The 22071-nt window shown below is 40.3% G+C and overlaps 1 protein-coding gene across 9 annotated transcripts in view; it reads right to left on the reverse strand.

Annotated features, from left to right (window-relative positions):
* The window catches only part of FCHSD2 (FCH and double SH3 domains 2), a 253445-nt gene that overhangs the window by 49361 nt on the left and 182013 nt on the right, over positions 1-22071 (reverse strand). For 5 of the 9 annotated variants that reach the window (XM_021102293.1, XM_021102289.1, XM_021102292.1 and 2 more), the window contains exons 9-11: positions 19867-19989; positions 8710-8805; positions 1227-1343 (exon numbers count right to left, since the gene is read on the reverse strand). In XM_021102293.1, coding sequence (XP_020957952.1) covers positions 1227-1343; positions 8710-8805; positions 19867-19989 — 336 coding nt within the window. Of the gene's footprint in view, positions 1-1226; positions 1344-7165; positions 7238-8709; positions 8806-19866; positions 19990-22071 lie in introns of all 9 variants that reach the window. The other 4 variants (XM_021102287.1, XM_021102291.1, XM_021102286.1 and 1 more) reach the window with 1 other exon arrangement.

Raw genomic sequence — 22071 nt, forward strand, 5'->3', positions numbered from 1 at the left:
TAAGTGGAACACTAAATTTGAGATGCTGGTGAAAAGATGTCAAAGCAGGCCAGAGGACATACGTATACACAGAAGGAAGGCCCAACGTTGGAGATGCTAATTTATGATTTGTTGGTAAGTGAAACCATGCAGTGGTAAAGACTGCCTATGGTGAGAATAAAAAATAAGAAGAGAAGATGTCCTAGTATAGAGATCTAAGTAATTTAAATATTTAAATGTAAGATGAAGAAAGAAGAACCTTTAAAAGAATCTAGGGGAGTTCCTGTCATGGCGCAGCGGAAACGAATCCGACTAGGAACCATGAGGTTGTGGGTTGGATCCCTGGCCTTGCTCAGTGGGTTAAGGATCTGGCATTGTTATGAGCTGTAGTGTAGGTCACAGATGTGGCTCGGATCCCGAGCTGCTGTGGCTGTGCATAAGCCGGTGGCTACAGCTCCGATCAGACCCCAGGCAAAAGACAGAAGATCAAAAAAAAAAAAAAGTATCTGGGAATGTTAGAGAAGAAAAGGAAAACCACGACAATGTTTAAGTCATGGATGACGTGACCAGGGAACTGTCAATTGTGATGCAACTGCCAAGAGGTTAATAAGTAAGATAAGAAATCAAAGCGTCCACTTTAGATTTAGTTAACAGAAACACCGTCAGTGATACTGACACTTGTGGCCTCTATGAATTGGTGCAGGGGAGGGAAGAAGAAAAAGCCCAAATGTAACAGGCTAAAAAGTACATGGTAAGTTAGGAAATATAGATACTAAACATGAACAATTCTTTTAAGAAGTTGGATATGAAGGTAAAGAAAAAGAACAAAGTTATAAATAAATAGAAAATAGGAAAAATTTACGATGGCTAAAAAAATTTCTTTGTGCTTAAAGTTTAGTCTTGAAGATACATTTTCACAGACCCTATAACTGTGTCTTCCAAAAGTCTGTCTTGGAGATGAAATGCCTAATTCAACATATGCACGTCTCTTCCACTGCCCAAAAGATTCCAATACACTGTCACGAGTCGTGGGCAATTCTATGGCAAACGTATAAAAGACTGTGTTGCTGCTAGAAGGCTTAAGGAATTTGCAAGCTTAGTGGGTGGCTGAGAACTTACATTTGAGTATTGAGAAATTATGGAGAAAACACACATCAGATATTTTCCGCATCAATACAATTCAACTCCTTAAACTAGTTTGACATTTGGCTTAAGCCAGATGTAGCCTGATTCTCTAGGACACTTACCCGTTGCTGGTGAACAATATTTTTGTGCTCTCGTGCCACACGGGTGGCCCATTTCCGAGCCTCCTTGTTTAGACTGTGCTCCTCGGTGGTCCCAGTTTCCGATTCCAACTGTCGGCTCTGTGACACAAGGGAGAACAGGGAGAGAAGTACTGTTACGCTCACTGAAATCACTACCATTCTGCAGGCGGACCAGAGGGCCTTCACTGAATCGGCACTCAAAACACGAGGCATGCTCCACCGCCGTGGGAAGCAATGTCTCAGATCACAGAAGATGAGCAGACGACAAAGACAGTATGAAGGCCATAAACGACCACAATATCTTGTCTTACGTTTCTGAATGCGTCATCTCTAATACTGCAGATTGGTCCATTTTGGGTATAAAGAAAGCTAGCTAAGCTAAGCAAAGCAGAAAAAAGTACTCATGCCCATTTACTATGATACAAAATAGTTACATAGATAAAATGGAAACAACTCAATAGTTGCAATGGGATTAAAGAAAGTATCACTGGATAGAAGTGAAAAGGACAGAACAAAACAATATAATAACAATAACAACCTATCCACTCGCAAAAATACTGGGTTTAATTTAGGTATAGGTCCATCACCAACTTCCACCAAACCTCAAACCAGCTTTTGTCCTTCCTCTGGGCTTTAACGTCATATGAAAGACAGGGGTGCCAGGTCCAATGATCACTAAGGTTTCTTCTTGCCCTGAAATGCTATGACCATATTTCGCAAAGAACAAACTACAAAATCTAAATAAGCAATCGTATTAGTTAAACCCTACTAGGCAAGGTACTGTGGAAAGTGTTTATATAACTTTTATGACAATCTTATGAGATGTCATCCATTTTAGAGAAAAGGAAACAGAAGCTCAGAGATGCTAAATAAAATTTCCAGTGTCTATCAGTTACAATTTTTTTTTTTTTTTTTTTGGTCTTCTTGCCATTTCTTGGGCCGCTCCAGCGGCATATGGAGTTTCCCAGGCTAGGGGTCTAATTGGAGCTGTAGCCACCAGCCTATGCCAGAGCCACAGTAACGTGAGATCCGAGCAGCGTCTGCAACCTACACCACAGCTCACGGCAACGCCGGATCGTTAACCCACTGAGCAAGGCCAGGGACAGAACCCACAACCTTGTGGTCCCTAGTCAGATTTGTTAACCACTGCACCATGATGGGAACTCCTCAGTTACAATTATTAAGTGTTACAACTTTGATTAAACAAGTCTGATTCCAGAATTAGAGCTCTCAACCACTGAACTATTTTTACTTTCTCTACACTCTTGAGAACCCATGAAAAACAATCTTGATTGAAATAACAAGGAAAGAAAGTAATTCCTTAAATATGAATTAACCAAACAGGATTTTAATACAAACGAAGGAACATTTTAGAGTGGTGTCAACTAAAAATTGGCACTTGCCACCTGCCTCTACAAGGATTAAATCACAAGCTGCCATGGCTGCTGCCTTCAACACCCTCGGAAAGAAGTTCAGGGTGGAGATCAGGAATGCGGCATGCTGTGCTCTGGGAAAGCTCCAACAATCTTCTGCAAAAAAAAATGTGCGCCTGTCCGCAAGTCCTCCCCTTCACTAAAACCATGTATAACACCGATCTTCCCTCCCTTGCTGCAGCAGTTTCTCAGAGCTACCTGAAAGCTGCTGCTTGGGCTATAGGCCTCAGTTTGCTCCAAATAAAACTTAACTCACAACTCTCATATTGTGCATTTTTTTTCAGTTGATAGTGGGAAGTTCTTTAAAAACTGACTTTTTTTTTGGCAAGGTCATATAGTTCAAAATTGATAAAGCAAACAGAATTTTATAAATTGGATTAAAGGAGATCCCACTGTGGCTCAGCAGTTAATGAACCCGACTAGTATCCATGAAGACGCAGGTTCAATCCCTGGCCTTGCTCAGCAGGTTAAGGATCTGGCGTTGCCACGAGCTGCGGTGTAGGTCACAGACACGGCTCAGATCTGGCGTTGCTGTGGCTGTAGCACAGGCTGGCAGCTGTGGCTCAGATTCGACCCCTAGCCTGGGGTCACCTCACTAGCTCTGGTCACGCAAGGAGACACACAGAGATGTGAGTAGGGCAGAGGGGTGCTGAGCAGTGCAAGTCACATACTTACAAGAGGAATACGAATGGGCACTAACTGTTAGCTACTGGCTACTCTTTATTCCATATAGGTTGCCTTTAGGCTTAAAAACTGGTGAGAGGTTAATGAGCCCTGCTTTGTGGAATAAAACAGAGCAGAAGTTCCAAAGGACTTTCAGTGATCAACTCACTAAGAGAGTTGGGAGCTGAGGGCCATGACTGCAAAAGGGTGATACAATTTCATAATCTTGGTAATGTCTCCTGGATTTGACATTTTAGTATTTCCTGTAGTAATGAGTGGCACAATCTAAAAAAAATACGTTTGTCTTGTGGATAGAAAAAAAAGGCTGTCGACATTTATTTTCTAGCTAGTATGTGCCAGGCACTGAATTAAATTTAATTTTCAAACCCAGTAACGTCGTCATTTTACACATGAGGAAGCTGAATCCAAGAGGTTAAACATATATAGATATATAAATAAAATAAACACAGCACAAAGCACAGCTAGGATTTGACTCCAAAGTCCGCGACTTCTCATTGTACAACACCTGCATGCATCTCTAATACAAGCATGACCCACATGAGAACTGAATGACCCTTCAGCATAGAGATCCTGGTACATGTACTTATGAATTCTCTCTCAAAGACTATCTTTTTTGGGGGGAGGGAATTTTAGGGTACATTCTATATCCTCCTCAGAACAAACCTGCATTAAAAACTTTCATTTCAGTGAAGAAAGGTAAACTTTACTATTTCTAGAAAGATTTTTGACTTTCTAGTATCATATGAGAAATGGTATTTGAAGATACATGGAAAGGATACTTTAGAAACTGGCAACTCTATATGGAAATAGAGACAAGGAAATCTGTCAGTATTAACCAGGAGTCAGCTACTAAGTTACTAAATCAGACAAAACTTGCCATTGATCACTTGCAACTTGTCACCATTTTATGATTAATACTAAGATTACTAACTTAATTCTATGGCTTTACATGATAGACGATTGTATACAAAAGCATTTTGCCCAGTTCCTTTTGGTCATTCTAAAACATAACTCAAAATAATCATGAATTAAAATAAAATGAAAAGGAATTTTAGAGTTCTGGCTATGGCACAGCGGGGTAAGGATCCAGAGTTGTCTCTGTGGTGGCATGGGTTCTCTTCCCAGCCTGGCACAGTGGGTTACAGATCCAGTGTTGCTGCAGCTGTGGTCCAGGTTGCAGCTGCAGCTCAGATTTGATTCCTAGCCCAGGAACTTACATACGCCCTGGGTGTGGCCATAAAATTAAAAAAAAAAAAAAAAAGAAAAAGAAAAAGAAAAGGAGTACTGTTGTGGCTCATTGGGTTATGAACCTGACTAGTATCCACAAGGATGCAGGTTCGATCCCTGGCCTCGCTCAGTGGATTAAGGATCTGGCATGGCCACGAGGGGTGGTGTAGGTCACAGATGTGGTTTGGATCTGGCGTTGCTGTGGCTGTGGTGTAGGCTGGCAGCTGTAGCTCTGAATCAACTCCTGGCCTGGGAACCTCCATATGTCACAAGTGTGGCCCTAAAAAGCAAAAAATTAAAAAACCCCACTATGCAATACTATTTCATATGCACTAGGTTCGCTATAATCAGGGAGACAGACAGACAAGTTTGGCAATTTCTTGAAAAGTTAAACATAAATTTACCATATGACTCAGCAACTAAGAGTAATAAAAACCATATTCATACAAAGACTTGCCCACAAATGTTAAGGGCAGCATTACTGATAACAGCCAAAAGTAACAACCTAAAATGTCATCAACTGATGAACAGATACAAAAATGTGTATTTATAGAGTGGAATACTATTTAGCAATAAAAAGGAACAAACTACTGATACATTCCATGACACAGATGAACCTCAAAAACCTTTTAAGTGAAAGACATAAGAGATAACAGACCACATATTGTATGATTCAATTTATATGAAATATGTAGGAAATGCAAATAGAGAAATAAAAGAGATTAGAGGTTGCCTGGGCAGGGGAGGGGACTAGGGATTAAAAGTGAATGGAGGGAGTTCCTGCCCTAGTGCAACGGAAACAAATCCAGTTAGTATCCATGAAGATGCAGGTTTGATCACTGGCCTCACTCAGTGGGTCAGGGGTCTGGCATTGTTGTGAGCTGTGATGTAGGTTGCAGATGCAGCTCGGATCCCGAGGTGCTGTGGCTGTGGTGTAGGGCAGCAGCTATAGTTCTAATTCAACCCCTAGCCTGGAAACTTCCATATGCTGCAGGTGCGGCTCTTAAAAAAAAAAAAAAAAAAAAAAAAGTGAATGGACATGAGGGATCTCACTGGGATCATGAAAATGTTCTAAAACTTATGTGTGATGCTGGTTGTACAATTTGGTAAATTCACTAAAAAATCAGTGAATAATTACTTGACATGAGTGAATTATATGATTCGTAAACATGTCTCAACAAATTTGTAAAAAACATTATACTGCATCAGGATGCATTCATTGTACCTGACGATGGACACCAAGAGCATTCTGTCACACACAGCACCTGCCTCCTTATAGTTTTATCATCTGCACATGTTGGTGAGCTCACCTAGTCCGGGTCTAAACATGCAGCGGCTGTTCTCAGCATGTACCTGAGCCATGGGCACCCAGAGGCAGGAGGGACTTTGTGTCTGTTGAACTGAAATGTGCTCCAAAATAGGAACAAGAGCAATTCCAGAAACACAATAGAAGATAACGGCAATTAATCTTTCCTAAATGCCCTACATTCACCCAGCTGGAGGAGTGAGGTAGTGGGCACTGACCGACAGGAGGAGTGAGTGAGCTGGTGGGCACTGACTGGTGCTCTCTGCTCCAGGACAGGCTTAGTGCTTCCAACTCCAAGGGGAAACCAGAAAAGTGAGTCAACAATGGCCCCATTCTCATATGAAAGAGTACTACTAGTCCATTAACAATTATTTGGGATTTTATTCTTTGTGGACAGTAAGAATACTTAATCTACAACAAAATTTAAGAATACATACAAAAATATTTTACGGGTAAAAACATTTTCAAAATGAGTACTGTTGGAGGTCCCGTGGTGGCACAGTGGTTAACGAGTCCAACGAGGAACCATGAGGTTGCGGGTTCGATCCCTGGCCTTGCTCAGTGGGTTAAGGATCTGGAGTTGCCGTGAGCTGTGGTGTAGGTCACAGACTCGGCTCGGATCCCGTGTTGCTGTGGCTCTGGCGTAGGCCAGCGGCCATGGCTCTGATTCGACCCCTAGCCTGGGAACCTCCATATGCTGAGGGAAGTGGCTCTAGAAAAGTCAAAACTACCAAAAAAAAAAAAAAAAAAAAAAGAGAGAGAGTACTATAAAGACTTTTTCAATGGCTGACAATTTGGAATGATTTTTATATATGCGCAAGCATTTTTTTTTCTGTTATGAAAAAACTAATTGCTCCCCAAGTACTGAACATTTCTTCTCAGAAAACAGAGTAGCATGTGGAAAGAACATTAAATTGCAATCAGGACATTAATGTGTCATTAATTCACTGTATGATTCTGGACAAGACCCTTTTCCCTACTAGGCTTCAGTTTCCCCTTTAATAACAGCAAGATTAGCTCTAAGGTTCTTCCCGACACTGTTGAGGAAAATTAAGAGGCTTCAGACAAGACGACAAATGAGAAGCTCAATCTTTTCACTATGAACAGGAAAAGAAAGCCCTAATTTATAAGAGAAACACGAAGCCCCGGCTTCTGCATTCAGTGAGCTCTCACACATGTTTGTACCTTTGGTCCCAGGAGCGGGTCCCACCCTCCATTAACATGCACCCCCCACGCCCCCTCCCCCCACCCTTGCCCCACACCCCGTATACCTCAGCTATGGTCATTCTCAGAGCACTGACAGGGGAGAGCTCAATATCCACCAGTTGGGCAGCTTTTAAACTCTGCCCAGTAAAGAGTGCACAGGGACAGAAAACAGCACAGAGTTAGAATTTGAAGGCAAATGGGGACATACAGCTAAGAACATTTAGCACCGCGTCTGGAAACAAAGAAAGATGGAGGGTTGTCATTGGGCTTTGGACAAGAGAGATGAGAGCCACTCTTATTCTGATTTTTCTGAGGAAAAGAGGCAACGATAAAATCATCTCTAATTAGTCGCAATGTAAGTCAAGCGTGGTATCCTCAGGACAAGGTCGGTAAGTCATTCAGCAAAAGCTGATAAATTAAAAAAAGGCACGACTCTAAAGGGCAAGGGTTAATCATCCAGAGGGAAATACATTTCTTCCCACAGCCACAAGCAGGGCCACTTAAGATTCAGCAGGAGAAGTAATGCCGACGTCTCCGGCAAAGGCTGCTATTAAACCGACCCCACTGAGCACTGACAGCATCCACTCCCCCGGCTTCGAGTCCGGGCGGACCAACAGACCTCAGCCATAGAGCCCGACTCCCCTCTCGGGCTACCGACACTGAAGGAAGGGGCTTTCTCACCTTGCAGAAATTAAAAACCCTTTAAAAAGTGTTATTAAATTAGTATTCCTGTTTTTTTAATTCAAAAATGGCTATCATTTTTCATAGAGTAAACTCAGGTATAAAAATGTATGATGAGTGTCTGCTTTTACAAACCTGCCAATTTGGCATGTGTGTTAACACTTTAACATTCTACGAAATCTGAAGGGAATTAAGGATTTAACGTTCTAAGAAATCTGAAAGGAAAAGGGCCTATAATTGCTTAATAAAACCAATAAAAATATTTGTATACACACATTCATTATTATATTTATTAGTTCTATTCTGGTTAAAACTTAACCACTGGTTTCTTTGGAAGGGTATACTGTGAAGAATTTCATAAATAGAAAGCATAATTTACATTTGAACCGAAAAAAAGTGTTCCTGAATATTTTTTTCTTCTCCTCTCAGTTTGGTTTTCAGATTTCCTGTAACTTGTTTTTTTAAGTTAACCCTAATAAGTAGAAAATTGAAAAAAAAAAGGAGTTCTCATTGTGGCACAGCAGAAACGAATCCGACTAGTATCCATGAGGATATGGGTTTAATCCCTGGCCTCGATCAGTCGGTTGGGGATCTGGTGTTGCAGTGGGCTGTGGCGTAGGTCAAAGCTGCAGATCCAATTTGAGCCCTAGCCTGAGAACCTCCAGATGCTGCAGGTGCAGCCCTAAAAAGGAAAAAAAAAAAAAAAAAAAAAGAAAGAAAAAAACCAAGTTGTTAGCATAAAGATACTGTGTGTGTTAGTCACATTCTAGAAAAAAAGAAATGTCAGTTTTTCTGCATTCTCACAATTCTGTTGTAAAACTAATGAGATGCAGTCAGTCTTTTCTGTCTGTCAATTCCAAGGATAGCAGATACGTAAGCACACACATAGTTTAAAAACAAATGAAATGAAAATCTGGAAATTCCTTACAGTGTCACTGTCACAAGGCTGGAACTGGAAGGGCTGGGGTTTGTGGAATACAGCATTCTCTCGTAAAAACAGCTGAAGATTATAGTCTCGTACCACCTAGAGAGAACATACAGCATCTTTAAGTCTTTAATAAGTTAAAATGTTCAAGAATTCCATTTTAAAGTTTAAGGTTTATTCTGCTGTTTTCCAAAAAGGAGAAACTATCCAGCACTATGTAGCCAAAAAGAAATGATAATGACAGGGTTTTTTATTTTTTATCTTTTTCTTCATTTTAGGTAATAGTTGTTATCCTTGTGTCCTATTTTCCCAAGAATCTAAATTTGGAAAGTACTAGTTTAGAAACTAGCCCAGATTTGAGGACTAGACAATATGCACTATTTTTAAGACTGCAAAAAGATAGCTATTCCACAAAATGTTATTCTTTTGAGTGGGGGGGGGGGCGGAATGCAAATAGGGAAGCACAGCGGTCTCTTACCTCTCTCCCAGCCCTGATGTTGTGTAGTCCCCTCAAAGTTCATTTTATGGAGATTTCCATCTACTTGGAAACTGCCAGATAACCTTATCCATAGAACAAAACAGTATTTTTCCATACTTCTTGTCTCCCTTTTAAGGAGGTTTATAGTCTAATTACCAGCTTAACACATACCAAGACAGACTAGGAAAGGAATTTATAAAGGGGAATTCTGACGCACAGAAAGACTGCCTCTGAAAAGCGTTTGTTGCACTCCATACCCTGGGAAAGAGTGGGAACAGCAAGCTTTGTGCAGAAGCCCATTTTCTACTTCGCTACACTGCTTACTCTTTCCTATTTTCAGCCTCTTACAGCTCCTTAGCACTTCTGCCCAGAGGATGGGCAGAAGCAGGAAAAAAAGCTTCAAGCAGCTCTGTGGGTATACTTCAGCAGTCCTGGGAAAAGGGTTCACTGAGGAGGTGGAGAAGGGAGGAGGTTTGTTTTGCATTTCATCTCCCAACACATTCCAGTTCTCCATCGCTCCCCTGGCCCCCACTGGACAGCCATTCACTGAGACAGCTCCCCAGGCGTGACGTGAAATGCCGCAGAGGGGGGGATTATATCCACAAACAGATATGAATAAACAAAGTTAATACCTTCAAGGAATTTATAATCTAGAAACTGGGAGAAACAAATTCTACAATTAAAATACAGTACGAGAGAATGTGGTATTTAATCCAGACTCAAGGGCAGGTGAGGGGGAGAAGGAGTGAGGCAGTGTGGTCAGGAGGGCCGGCGGGATGAGCACCTTCTCAAAGGGAAGCTGTTTTCTTTTCTTTTCCTGGGTTCCCGTGGGAAGCTAGAATAGCTGTGCAAGCTCGTGACACAGCCCGCAGAGCCTCACCAGTCACCCCAGAAAAGAAACAAGAGGATCATCCTCCCAGCTGCAGCTGGGAGCCTCTCAAGCACTACAAACTTACCTTCCTGCCTTTGGTTCTTTTCTTTCTCGCTTAAATTTTAACTTTTCATTACAGAATGTTTCAAGGAGAGAGGAGTATAATGTATCCCTGTATATCCTGTCACCCAACTTCCAAAAATACCAATCTTGTTTTGTCTGTAAACCCACCCACTTCTTCCACCCCTAATTACATGGCCACGGGCACGCGCCCGCGCACACACAGTCTTTTTAGGGCTGCACCTGCAGCTATGGAAGTTCCCAGGCTGGGGGTCGAATCAGAGCTGTAGCCGGCAGCCTATACCATAGCCACAGCAATGCGGGATCCAAGCCATGTCTGTGACCTACACCACAGGTCACAGAAACGCCGGATCCTCAACCCACTAAATGAGGTCAGGGATCGAACCTGCATCCTCATGGATACTAGCTGGGTTCATCTCCGCTGAACCACAACGGGAACTCCCATCCTCAATTATATGGAAGCAAGTCCCAGACAAATCGTTCCATCCATAAATAATTCAGTCTAAACAATGTCTAAAAGACAAAGACTCTTAAAACATATCCATGTTAAAATTGACAATAAATGTAATAATGAAAAAGTGTTCAAATTTGTTTCACATTTTAAAGGGTTGTTCAAATCAGGAATCACAGTGAGGTCCCCATAGTGCAAAGGGACGATGCTGTTTACATTTCTTTTCATATACAGGACTTTCCCTCACCTCCCCCAGCCCCCTTGCAATTTATTTGAAGCAAGTGAATTTTCGTTCTGTAGCGTTTCCCATCGCCTGAATTTTGCTGACTGCATTCCTGTGGTGTTCTGTTTCTCGTGTGTCCTGTAAGGTGACGCTTGACTGCGTCAGGTTCAGGTTTTTCTTCTGACTTCCTGGCAAGGTGGCGTTTACCTCCCTGAGGAGGCCTTCACTCTCCCGCCTCTTCTGACAGTCACGGCTGTGGGGTGCTGAATGGTGGCCCCCAGAAGATATGTCCATGTATACATGGTTATGTGGCGGGGCCTGCTATAAGACCTAAGTTTTGTTTTTTTTTTTTTTTTGCAAACGACTCTTCAACAATCAGAAGCAATTTTTACCACCGTGGGGGAACATGTGCCCCTCGGAGAGGGCACCTCCTCTGCAGATAACCACCCCACTCGCCGCATTTTACCACACGCCTCTATTTTTTCCTTTTAACAGCTGTTACATACAAGGTATCGCAGAATGATCCTGTTTTCTTAGATATTTTCAAACTGTGTAAATGGTGTCTTAGTGTGTGTATTTTTTTGCAGCTTGCGTTTTTGCTCAACATTATATTTGTGAATCTTAGTCATATTAACCTATGTGCCTACAGACATTTCAGGTTTTTTGCTATCTGGGCTTCCATTATTCATCTTACTGTCAGTGGACAGCTGGGTTATTTCCAGCTTTTTCTACTCTTATAAAGGAAGCTGCTATGAAGATCCTTTCAAAAGTCTCTTGGTACACATGTGCTAGAGTTTCTCTAAGATACAGTCCAAGGAGTGGAACTGCTGGGCCACTAGCTAAATGCATCTTTAAATTGACTAGATAACGTCAAAGGTTCTTAAACTGGATGTGTCAATCTGCACCCCTCAGGGCAGCGTATAAATTTCTCTCATTCCATATTCTCACCAACAATCCTGCTTTTGTCAATCTCATAAGCGTAAAATAGAGCCTCATGGTGATTTTAATTTCCAACTCCTAGATTAAGAGTGAGTATAAACATCTGGGTTAGTTCCTAGGGCTGCTGTAACAAAGTACCACAGATGAGGTAGCTTGAACAACATAAATTTGTTTCCTCACAGTTCTGGAGGCTAGAAGTCCAAGCTCAAGGTGTTGGCAGGGTTGCTTTCCTTGGAGGACCTCTCTCCGTGCCTTGTAGATGCCATCTTCTCCTGGTGTCTTGATCTGGTTTTCCCTCTGTGCCTGTTTGTGTTCTAATCTCCTCTTATAAGGACACCAGTCATGTTGGAACAGAACCCACCCATGTGACTTGACTTGACTTTAATAACTTTCCAAAGGCCAAAACAGTCACATTCTGAGATACCAGGGGTTAGGTCTTCAACATAACGAATTTTAGGGGGACACCACTCAATCTAGAAAAGCATCTTTTTTTTTTTTTTTTTTTTTTTGTCTTTTTGTCATTTCTTGGGCCACTCCTGCGGCATATGGAGGTTCCCAGGCTAGGGGTCGAATTGGAACTATAGCCGCCGGCCTACCCCAGAGCCACAGCAACTCGGGATCTGAGCCACATCTGCGACCTACACCACAGCTCATGGCAACGTTGGATCCTTAACCCACCGAGCAAGGCCAGCAATTGAACCTGCAACCTTATGGTTCCTAGTTGGATTTGTTAACCACTGAACCATGACAGGAACTCCATAAAAAAGCATTTTTTTATATGGTAACAGGTATTTATATTTTTTATTCTTTGGGACACATGTTGTATGATGTGTCAGCAATTCATTCCTTTTCATGAATGAATAATATTCCATTGTATAGATATACCATATTTTATTTATCTAATCACCAGTTGATGGTCATTTAGGATGTTTACAATTATTGGCTAGAAAGAATAATACAGCTATGAACATTTACGTACATTTTTTTTTTTTTTTTTTGTCTTTTTGCCTTTTCTAGGGCCGCTCCTGCAGCATATGGAAGTTCCCAGGCTAGGGGTCTAATCGGAGCTGTAGCCGCTGGCCTATAACAGAGCCACAGCAACTCGGGATCCGAGCCATGTCTGCAACCTACACCACAGCTCACGGCAATGCCGGATCCTTAACCTACTGAGCAAGGCCAGGGATCGAACCTGCAACCTCATGGTTCCTAGTCAGATTGGTTAACCACTGCGCCATGACGGGAACTCCCACAAATTTTTATTCAAATACTTGTTTTCAATTATTTTAACATGAAAGTGCCAAGTCATACGGTAACTCTGGGTTTTACTTTCTGAGGAACTACCAAACCATTTTCCCAAGTGGCTGCACCATTTCATATTCCTACCAACAAGGAGTGAAGGTTCTAATTTCTCCACATTCCTGCCAGCACTTGCTATTGTGTGTGTGTTTGTTTAATTATTAAAGCCATCCCAGTAGGTGGGAAGTGGTACTTCATCATGGTTTTGATTGCATTTCTCTAATAACTAATGGTGTTGATCTTTTCATGTGCTTATTTGGCCATTTGTATGTTTTCCTTGGAGCAATGTTACTTTAGTCCTTTGCCCATTTTAAAAAATAATTTTTTTTTTTTTTTTTGGCCATGCCTGTGGCATGTGGAAGTTCCCAGGCTAGGGACCGAACCCGCGCGCATGGGTGTGACCCAAGCCACTGCAGCGACAACACTGGATCATTAAGGGCCTCTGCCACAAGAAAACTTCTAGAGTTATATATATATATATATTCTGAATGTTAAATTATCAAACACATGACTTAGAAATATTTTTTCCTATTCTACGGGCTGTCTTTATCACATTCTTGACGTTCTTTGATGCACAACAGCTTTTCCTTCCTTCTTCTTCTTTTTTTTTTTTTTTTTGCTTTTTAGGGCCATACTTTCGGCATATGAAGTTCCCATATATCTCTGTGCATCCCCCAAGCAACGTGGGATCTTTGACCCACTGAGCGAGGCCAGGATTCAAACCCAAGTCCTCATGGACACTAGTCAGGTTCGTTTCTGCTGAGCCAGAATGAGAACTACGATGCGCAAAAGCTTTTAATTTGATGAAGTTCAGGTGTCTATCTTTTCTTTTGTTGCTTTTGCTTTGATGTTAAATCTAAGGATACACTGCTGAATCCGAGGTCCTAAAGATTTACCTCTACGTTGTCTTCTATAGTTTTAGGTTGTTGATCCATTTTGAGTTAATTACCATACATGGAATGAGGAGGGGATTTAACTTTATTCTTTGGCATGTGGTTATCCTGCTGTCTTAGCACCTCTTGTTGAAGTACTGTTCTTTCTCCATCAAACGGCCTTGCCAACCTTGTTGAAATCAACTGGCCCTAAGTGTTTGAGTTTGTTTCCTAACTCTCAATTCTTACTGGTCTGTATGTCTATCCTTATGCTAGTACCATACTATTTTGACTACTGTAACTTTAGAGTAAGTCTTGAAATTGGGAAGTGTGAGTCCTCTAACTTTGCTTTTTCTTTTCAATGTTTCAGGACATATCAGTTTGAGGACTGGCTTTTCCATTTCTGAAAAAAAATGCCATTGGAATTCTGATAGGAATTGCACTGAACCTATGGATTGCCTTGGGGAATACTGAAATATAAGTGATTTGAAATCTTCTAATCCATAAACATTATTTCTATTCATTTAGATCTTCTTTAATTTCAGCAACGTTTTGTAGTTTTCAATGTACAAGTTTGCTTGTTTGTTTTTTCTGCTGCACCAGTGGCATACAGAAGTTCCTGAGCTAGCGATCAAACCTGTGCCAGAGCTACAACCAGAGCCACAGCAGTGACAATGCCAAATCCTTAACCCACTGAACCATGCGGGAACTTCCTCATGTACAAGTTTTTTTTTGGTCTTTTTAGAGCGGTACTCATGGCATATGGAGGTCCCCAAGCTAGGGGTCAAATTGGAACTATAGCTTCTGGCCTACGCACAGCCACAGCAATGCCAGATCCGAGCTGCGTCTGTGACCTACACCGCAGCTCACGGCAATGTTGGATCCTTAACCCACTGAGCAAGGACAGGGATTGAACCTGTGTTCTCATGGATCCTAGTCAGATTCGTTTCTGCTGAGCCATGATGGGAACTCCCCAAATGTACAAGTTTTTCAATCTTTTGGTTAAACTCATTTCTAGGTATTTCAAATGCTATTGCAATTAGAATTATTTTAATTTTCTTTGAGGTCATTCATTGATGGAGTATAGAAACACAACTGATTTTTGTGTTTGATTTTGTACCTGCAACTTTTGCTAAATTAATTTACTAGCTCTAGTATTTCTGTGGATTCTACAGGCTTTTCTATGTATAAACCTGTAATGTACAAATACAGGTAATTTTACTTCTTTCCAATTTGTTCTTCTTTTCCAATTTGTATTTCTTCTTTCTTCTATTTGTATTTCTTGCCTAATTGCTCTGACCAGGACTTCCAGTACAATGGTGAATAGGAGTGGTGAAAGTGGACATCCTTGTCTTGTTCCTAGTTTTAGGTGGGAAAATCTTTCAGTCTTTCACTACTGAGTATGTTATGTGATGCAGGTTTCTAAAAAATGCCCTTTATCATGTTAAGAAAGTTCTCTTCTGTTTCAAATTTGCTGAGTATCTTTATCAACAAGACTGTTGAATTCCGTCAAATACTTTTCCTATGTTTTTTGAGATGATCATGTGGTTTTTCGTCTTCATTTTGTAAGTTTACATTTTTGCTTAGTCTTCAAGATACTGAGAATGACAATACTGGACAATTTAATTTCCAAGGAAATATGGAAATTGTTACTTCTGAATTGTTAATATAACTATGTTATTAGTTGGTAGGAATTTCCTTATGCAGACAGAAAGCAAGCACACATAAACAAATCCAAGGCCAGCAGCACTACCTTTAGAATTATTATGCGAGAGAAAATATCTATGACGACATCTGCTTCAGTTACATATACAAAGCATTTCATAAAATATTAAGGAGAAAAGCAAGCTTCCAAAGTAATTAAAATTAAACAAAAGTTCCTATGTGCAGCTGTTTCCCTTTAGAGAATGAGAGACATAGCACCATCAAGTTTACAATGTGTCAGTATGGATTACCCCCAACATATCTTTGAGAACTTGTGCAGTTACAATTTAGATATCTACATGGAAAAAATGAATCCACTCCTGAAAGATGAACTAGTAATGATGTCGAATAAAAACCAAAAGAGTTTCAAGCTTCTTTCTGGCTTGAACTCTAGATTGTTTTCAACAGTATAATAAGAGCAGAATAACAAGCTCTTTGTAACAGAAAAGCATATGGCATAAAACCACAGGTGAGAGCTCTTATGGTACTTGGAACAAAAGGGCACACCTCCTAGTTACATCATTCTTGCAAAAATTTTATTACTACCACTTTAAACATAAGGGCATCTCATTTATTCCTCATCCCTGGGTAGCTAGATACTCAAAGGAGTGAATGTAGAAGAAAAGAAAAACATCTCTTCAATGTGTCTAAATCAGTTTATTCATTTTTAATTCTTTTTCTTTGAAAATAATATAAGCTAAAGAGATAATAACTACTCAGCCACAAAAAAGAACAAAATAATGCCATTTGCAGCAACATGGATGGAACTAGAGACTCTCATATTAAGTGAAGTAAGTCAGAAAGACAAAGTCAAATACCATATGATATCACTTATATCTGGAATCTAATATAGGGCACAAACGAACCTATTTATAGAAAAGAAACAACTTATGGACTTGGAGAACAGACTCATGGTTGCCAAGGGGGAGGGGGAGGGAGTGGGATGGACTGGGAGTTGGGGTTAGTAGACGCAAACTATTGCATCTGGAGGGGATCAGCAGTGCGGTCCTGCTAGTCACTTGTGGTGAAACAGGAAGGGGGATGATGTGAAAAAAAGAAAATATGCATGTGTGTGACTGGGTCACTTTGCTGTACAGTAGAAACCGACAATACTGTAAATCAACTATAATGGAAAAAATAAAAACCTTATAAAAAAGAGATAATAAAGACAGTAGTAGAGCATGGAAAATATTATATGTGAGTGTGTGTCCTCAAGGTAATAAGCCACTTAAACTTCCTGAGTCTGTTTTCTGCTCTATAAAATGAGCATGATAATACCAACCTCAGAGGATGTGCTAAAAACTCATAGAAAATTAAGTGCAACATTAGCAAATTTTAATATTATATATTTACCTGTTTTAGAAACTGAAGGTAGTGAATCCAAACTTAACATTCTTAGAAAAAGAGATTTCAAAGAATTTTGTTTGAGGACAATTTCTCTCGTAAAAATAAAAACGAAAAATGTCACCCCACTACGTACTCCCCGCACTGACTGAATGGAAACTGGAGAAACTCACGGGTTATTGAGGGGAGGAAATGTAGAAACAAACTAACAAACAAGTGTACGTATGTATGTGTACACATATACATGTATACACACACACACACATATACATGCAGTTAAAGTTGAAAGAGAAATTTTTTAGCCTCAAATAGATATATCTGAAAACAAGAAAGACTGAAAATACAGAACTCATAGAAAAAAAAGCCTGAAAAAGAGGAAGAACATAAACTGTATTAAGGTAGAAAGGAACACTGTACATAAAAGCAGAAATTAAGGAAATAGAAAACAACATTGTGAGGTGGAAAAAAATAGCTCTTGAAAAAAGATTTATAATAAAATAGATTGCTAAGTCTGATCAAAATGAGAGGAAGCACAAACAATATTAGAAATCAAAACGGAAACAACTATAGCAGCAAATGAGTTTATATTCAAATTTATACCATCAAATTTGATAAATGAGATGGACAATTTGTTGAGGAAAGCGGAAGCTACCAAAATGTACTAAAACAGAAACACAAAACTGAATGGGCCAATACACATAAACAATCTGATCACTTCTCAAAAATCAACCTCTCCATAAAAGGAACAAAACCAAGATGTTTTTATAGACTTTCCCCCAATGTTCTCTTATGGGAAATATCAAGTATACACACATTTAAAAAGTATTGTAGAAGTTCCGTTGTGGCTCAGCAGTTAACGAACCCGACTAGAATCCATGAGGATGCAGGTTCGATCCCTGGCCTCACTCAGTGGGTTAAGGATCTGGTGTTGCCTTGAGCTGTAGTGTAGGCCAGCAGCTATAGCTCCAATTCGAACCCTAGCCTGGGAACCTCCATACACCATGAGTATGGCCCTAAAAAGCAAAATAAATAAATAAAAATGAAAAGAACTGTACAGGAGTTCCCACTGTGGCTCAGCTGTAGTGAGCCTACTAGTATCCATGAGGACACGGGATCAATCCCTGGCCTTGCTCAGTGGGTTAAGGATCCGGCGTTGCCATGAGCTGTGGTGTAGGTCGCAAATGCAGCTCAGATCTGGCATGGCTGTGGCTGTGGCGTAGGCTGGCAGCTGTAGCTCCAATTCTACCCCTAGCCTGGGAACCTCCACATACCACAGCCGTGTCCCTAAAAAGACAAAAATAAATAAGCAAATAATACAATAAAAAGAATTGTACAGAAACACCCATATAACTATCACCCAGATTCTTAAAGTTTTTCTACATTTTCTTTCACATAACTATCCATCCATCCTCCTATTCTTCTTTCCATACATTAATCCTTTTATATCTTTTATGGGATCCTGGGGGGTAAAAATAAAAGAATATAAAAATATGACAGGATTTCAAAGCACTAGACTTGTGATCTTTGCATTTCCGTATCAATTTAACATTTTAAAAGATTTCTTTGTCTTTTTAGGGCCGCACCCCTGGCATACAAAGGTTCCCAGGCTGCTGGGTCAAATCATAGCTGTAGCTGATGGCCTACTCCACAGCCACAGCAACACCAGATCCTTAACCCACTGAGTGAGGCCAGGGATTGAACCTGTGTCCTCAAGGATACCGTCGAGTTAGTTAACCATTGAGCCATGATGGGAACTCCTTAAACGTTTTTCTAAAAACAGCATTGGAGCTATGGTACACTGAAAACAAGCGTGACCACAAAGGGAGGTTCAGGAAGAAGAGTCTGTGTCCCTTCTCTTCCTGTCTTTGGACACTGTCTTATGAGACGGATACCCTGATTCCTTTCCAAACAATTTTCTAAGGTATCACTAGTTCCCGTTCCCCCTTACAAAAGAGAATTGAATTGGATCTCATAAAAAGGCAGTTATAAAGTGAGTATTTAGATTTTTTTTCCTTTTTTTGGCCACCCTGTGGCATATGGAGTTCCCAGGCCAGGGATCAGATTCGTGCCGCAGTTATGACCCAAGCTGCAGCTGCAGCAAAGCTGGTTCCTTTAACCCACTGTGTGGGGCCGGATAGCGAACCCATGTCCCAGCACCTCCAAAATGCCACCAATTCCACCGTGCCACAGCAGAAACTCCCTCTAAAATGAATATATTTTAATAAATATATTCATTCCATCAGGAAACTGACTATTACTTAATTTATTGGAAAAAAAAAGATTTACTAATAACAGGAACAATTCATCTTCCAAAGGGCAGTTTTTCTACTGTAAAAATTTAATCTGTGAGATCCTGGAGAAAATCAACTTCATTTATTTTCTATGTACACTGTGACATGCCAGCCAATGGATGGCTCTCAATGCTTTTGAATGAAAAGATTACTATTAAAGAATGACAGCATACAGAAGGCAAAGTTAATTCTTTAAAACAAGATACAGCATTAATTTCTTTATCAATGATACAATTATAAAATTCTAATTTATAACTTCCCTTTCGTGCCACTTTATTTTTCTCACACTGACAAATGACCTTGTTGTTTTATGAATTGAGCGTGCTCAAAATTCATTTGAGTGTAAAATAAAATCCTTTAAACCATTCTTTTCAAGAGCAAAATATATGGCAATGGACTGATATCCTGAGCTAGCCTGTATTGTCACCTCCCTTTTCTATGCTCTTCAAGGAGAACAAAACACCCTTTAACTTTGTTGGAAGGAATACTGTTTCCAGGAAATTTGTCTTTAATGCATTCTCCTAATGTCACTGATAACTTCATTTTGTATGCAAACACATTTTAGATTCTAATATGGATAACATCACAGATTGCACTAAAGGTAACTTGCCTTGCTGGAGGTTTCTAATAAAAACTGGAATGTGTTCTGCACAGCTTGGCATGTCTCTAGCTCGGTCCGGCTGAAGGCTATTAAATAATCCTTGAGGTGGTCATACACATTTCCATCAAGAGCCTATAAAAGAGGAGTAAACAAAATAAAACAAATATGAGAAGCCTTAACACACAATGCTTACTGTCTAAAAGGTTAAGTTCGGCCTAAAATCTATTCATAATAAATTAATGAAAGATTGGAGTTCTAGTGGGAAACTCTAGCGGAACGAATCCGACTAGTAACCATGAGGTTGTTGGTTTGATTCCTGGCTTCGCTCAGTGGGTTGGGGATCCGGTGTTGTCTCGAGCTGTGGTGTAGGTCACAGATGCGGCTCAGATCCCAAGTTGCTGTGGCCATGGTGTAGGCTGGCAGCTGCAGCTCCAATCTGACCCCTAGCCTGGGAACCTCCATATGTCTCGGGTGCAGCCACCAAAAAGCAAAAAAAAAAAAAAAAAAAAAAAGTAACTCAGAAATCCTGTTTTGGGGAAGAAACACCAGTGTAATATCTACAAAGAGTTTCACTTTATTTGACTTTATTTCTTTTTAGGGCCACATTTGTAGCATGTGGAAGTTCAGACAGAGGTTGGATCTGAGCTGCAGCCTAAGCCACAGTCATAGCAACACTGGATCTGAGCCTCATCTGCAGCCTACGATGCTGGATTCTTAATGCACTGAACAAGGCCGGGGATCGAACCTGCATTCTCATGGATACCAGTTGAGTTCTTAACCTGCTGAGCCACATGGGAACTCCTACAAAGAGTTTTAAACATTCTTATTTATTTAAGCATTTAGAACAGGAATTTGTGAAATTGAAAAAAAAAAAAAAAGAGGAAACCACTAAACATTTGAGAAATGATTAAATTAGGATATCCGGAGTAACTAATATACATAGCCACCAAAATAAAAACTGTGGAAACTGTGTAGACGGAAAAGTTATATGGAAGAATTTTAGGTAAAAAGTAGAGTAAATTCACATATTATGTAACTAGGACAGACTAGCATCAACCATGGGAACAGAGTCATAATAATCATTGTAACAACAATAACGATAAAGGTTCTGGGGTCCTGCCAACCAACAGAGGGCTTCTTAGAAACTGAGGCAAAACTCACACACCACAGATGTCACCATTTTAAGTATTTTAAAATGTACAAATCAGTGGCTTTTAGTACACACACAGTGTGGTGCAACCATCACTGCTATCTAATTCCCGGGCATCTGCATTGCCCCCGAAAGAAATCCCGCACCCATTAGGGGGTCGGTCCCATTCTTATCTTTCTCCCAGCCCCTGGCAGCTACAAATCTGCTTTTGAACTCTACGAATCTGCCTATTCTGGACCTTTCATATAAATGGGATCACATGACATGTACCTTCTGTGCCTGCCCCTGTCATCTAGCACGTTTTCAAGCCCCACCACTGTGTTCGTACTTCATCTCATTTTATGGCTGAACAACATTCCATTGTGGATATGCCACATTTTATTTGCTCATTAGCTGGTGGACATCTGAGTTGTTTCCTCTTTTTTGGCTATTATGGAGAGTGCTCTGTGAACATTGTGCACAAATTTTTGTTTCCATACCTGTTTCCAGTTCTCCTGGGTACATATCTAGCAGTGGAATTGCTAGAGCCAATGGTAATTCTATGTTTAGCTATTTGAGAAACTGACAGTCTGTTTTCCACAGTGGCTGCACCATTTTACACCCTCACTACCCATGTAGGAAGTTTCCAATTTCTCCACACCTTCATCAACACTTACTATTTTCCTTTTAAAAAAAAATTATTCAAGTTGTCCTAGTGGCATTTCATTGTGGTTTTGATTTGCATTTCTCTAATGACTGACGCTGTTAAGTGTCTTTTCATGTGCTTATTGCGTTTGTATATTTTCTTTGAAGAAATGCCTTTTCAAGTCCTACATACATTTTTTAAATTTTTAAATTTTTTTAGTTTTTTAAAATTTATTATATTTTTAAAATTATTTCCCCAATATTTTTTTTTAAAACTGTACAGTATGCTGACCCAGGTACACATACATGTATACATTCTTTTTTCTCACATTATCATGCTCCATCATAAGTGACTAGACATAGTTCCCAGTGTTATGCAGCAGGATCTCACTGCTAATCCATTCCAAAGGCAAGAGTTTGCATCTATTAACCCCAAGCTC

The sequence above is a fragment of the Sus scrofa genome, chromosome 9 (genome assembly GCF_000003025.6).
Source record: "Sus scrofa isolate TJ Tabasco breed Duroc chromosome 9, Sscrofa11.1, whole genome shotgun sequence".
NCBI classification, from domain to species: Eukaryota; Metazoa; Chordata; class Mammalia; order Artiodactyla; family Suidae; genus Sus; species Sus scrofa.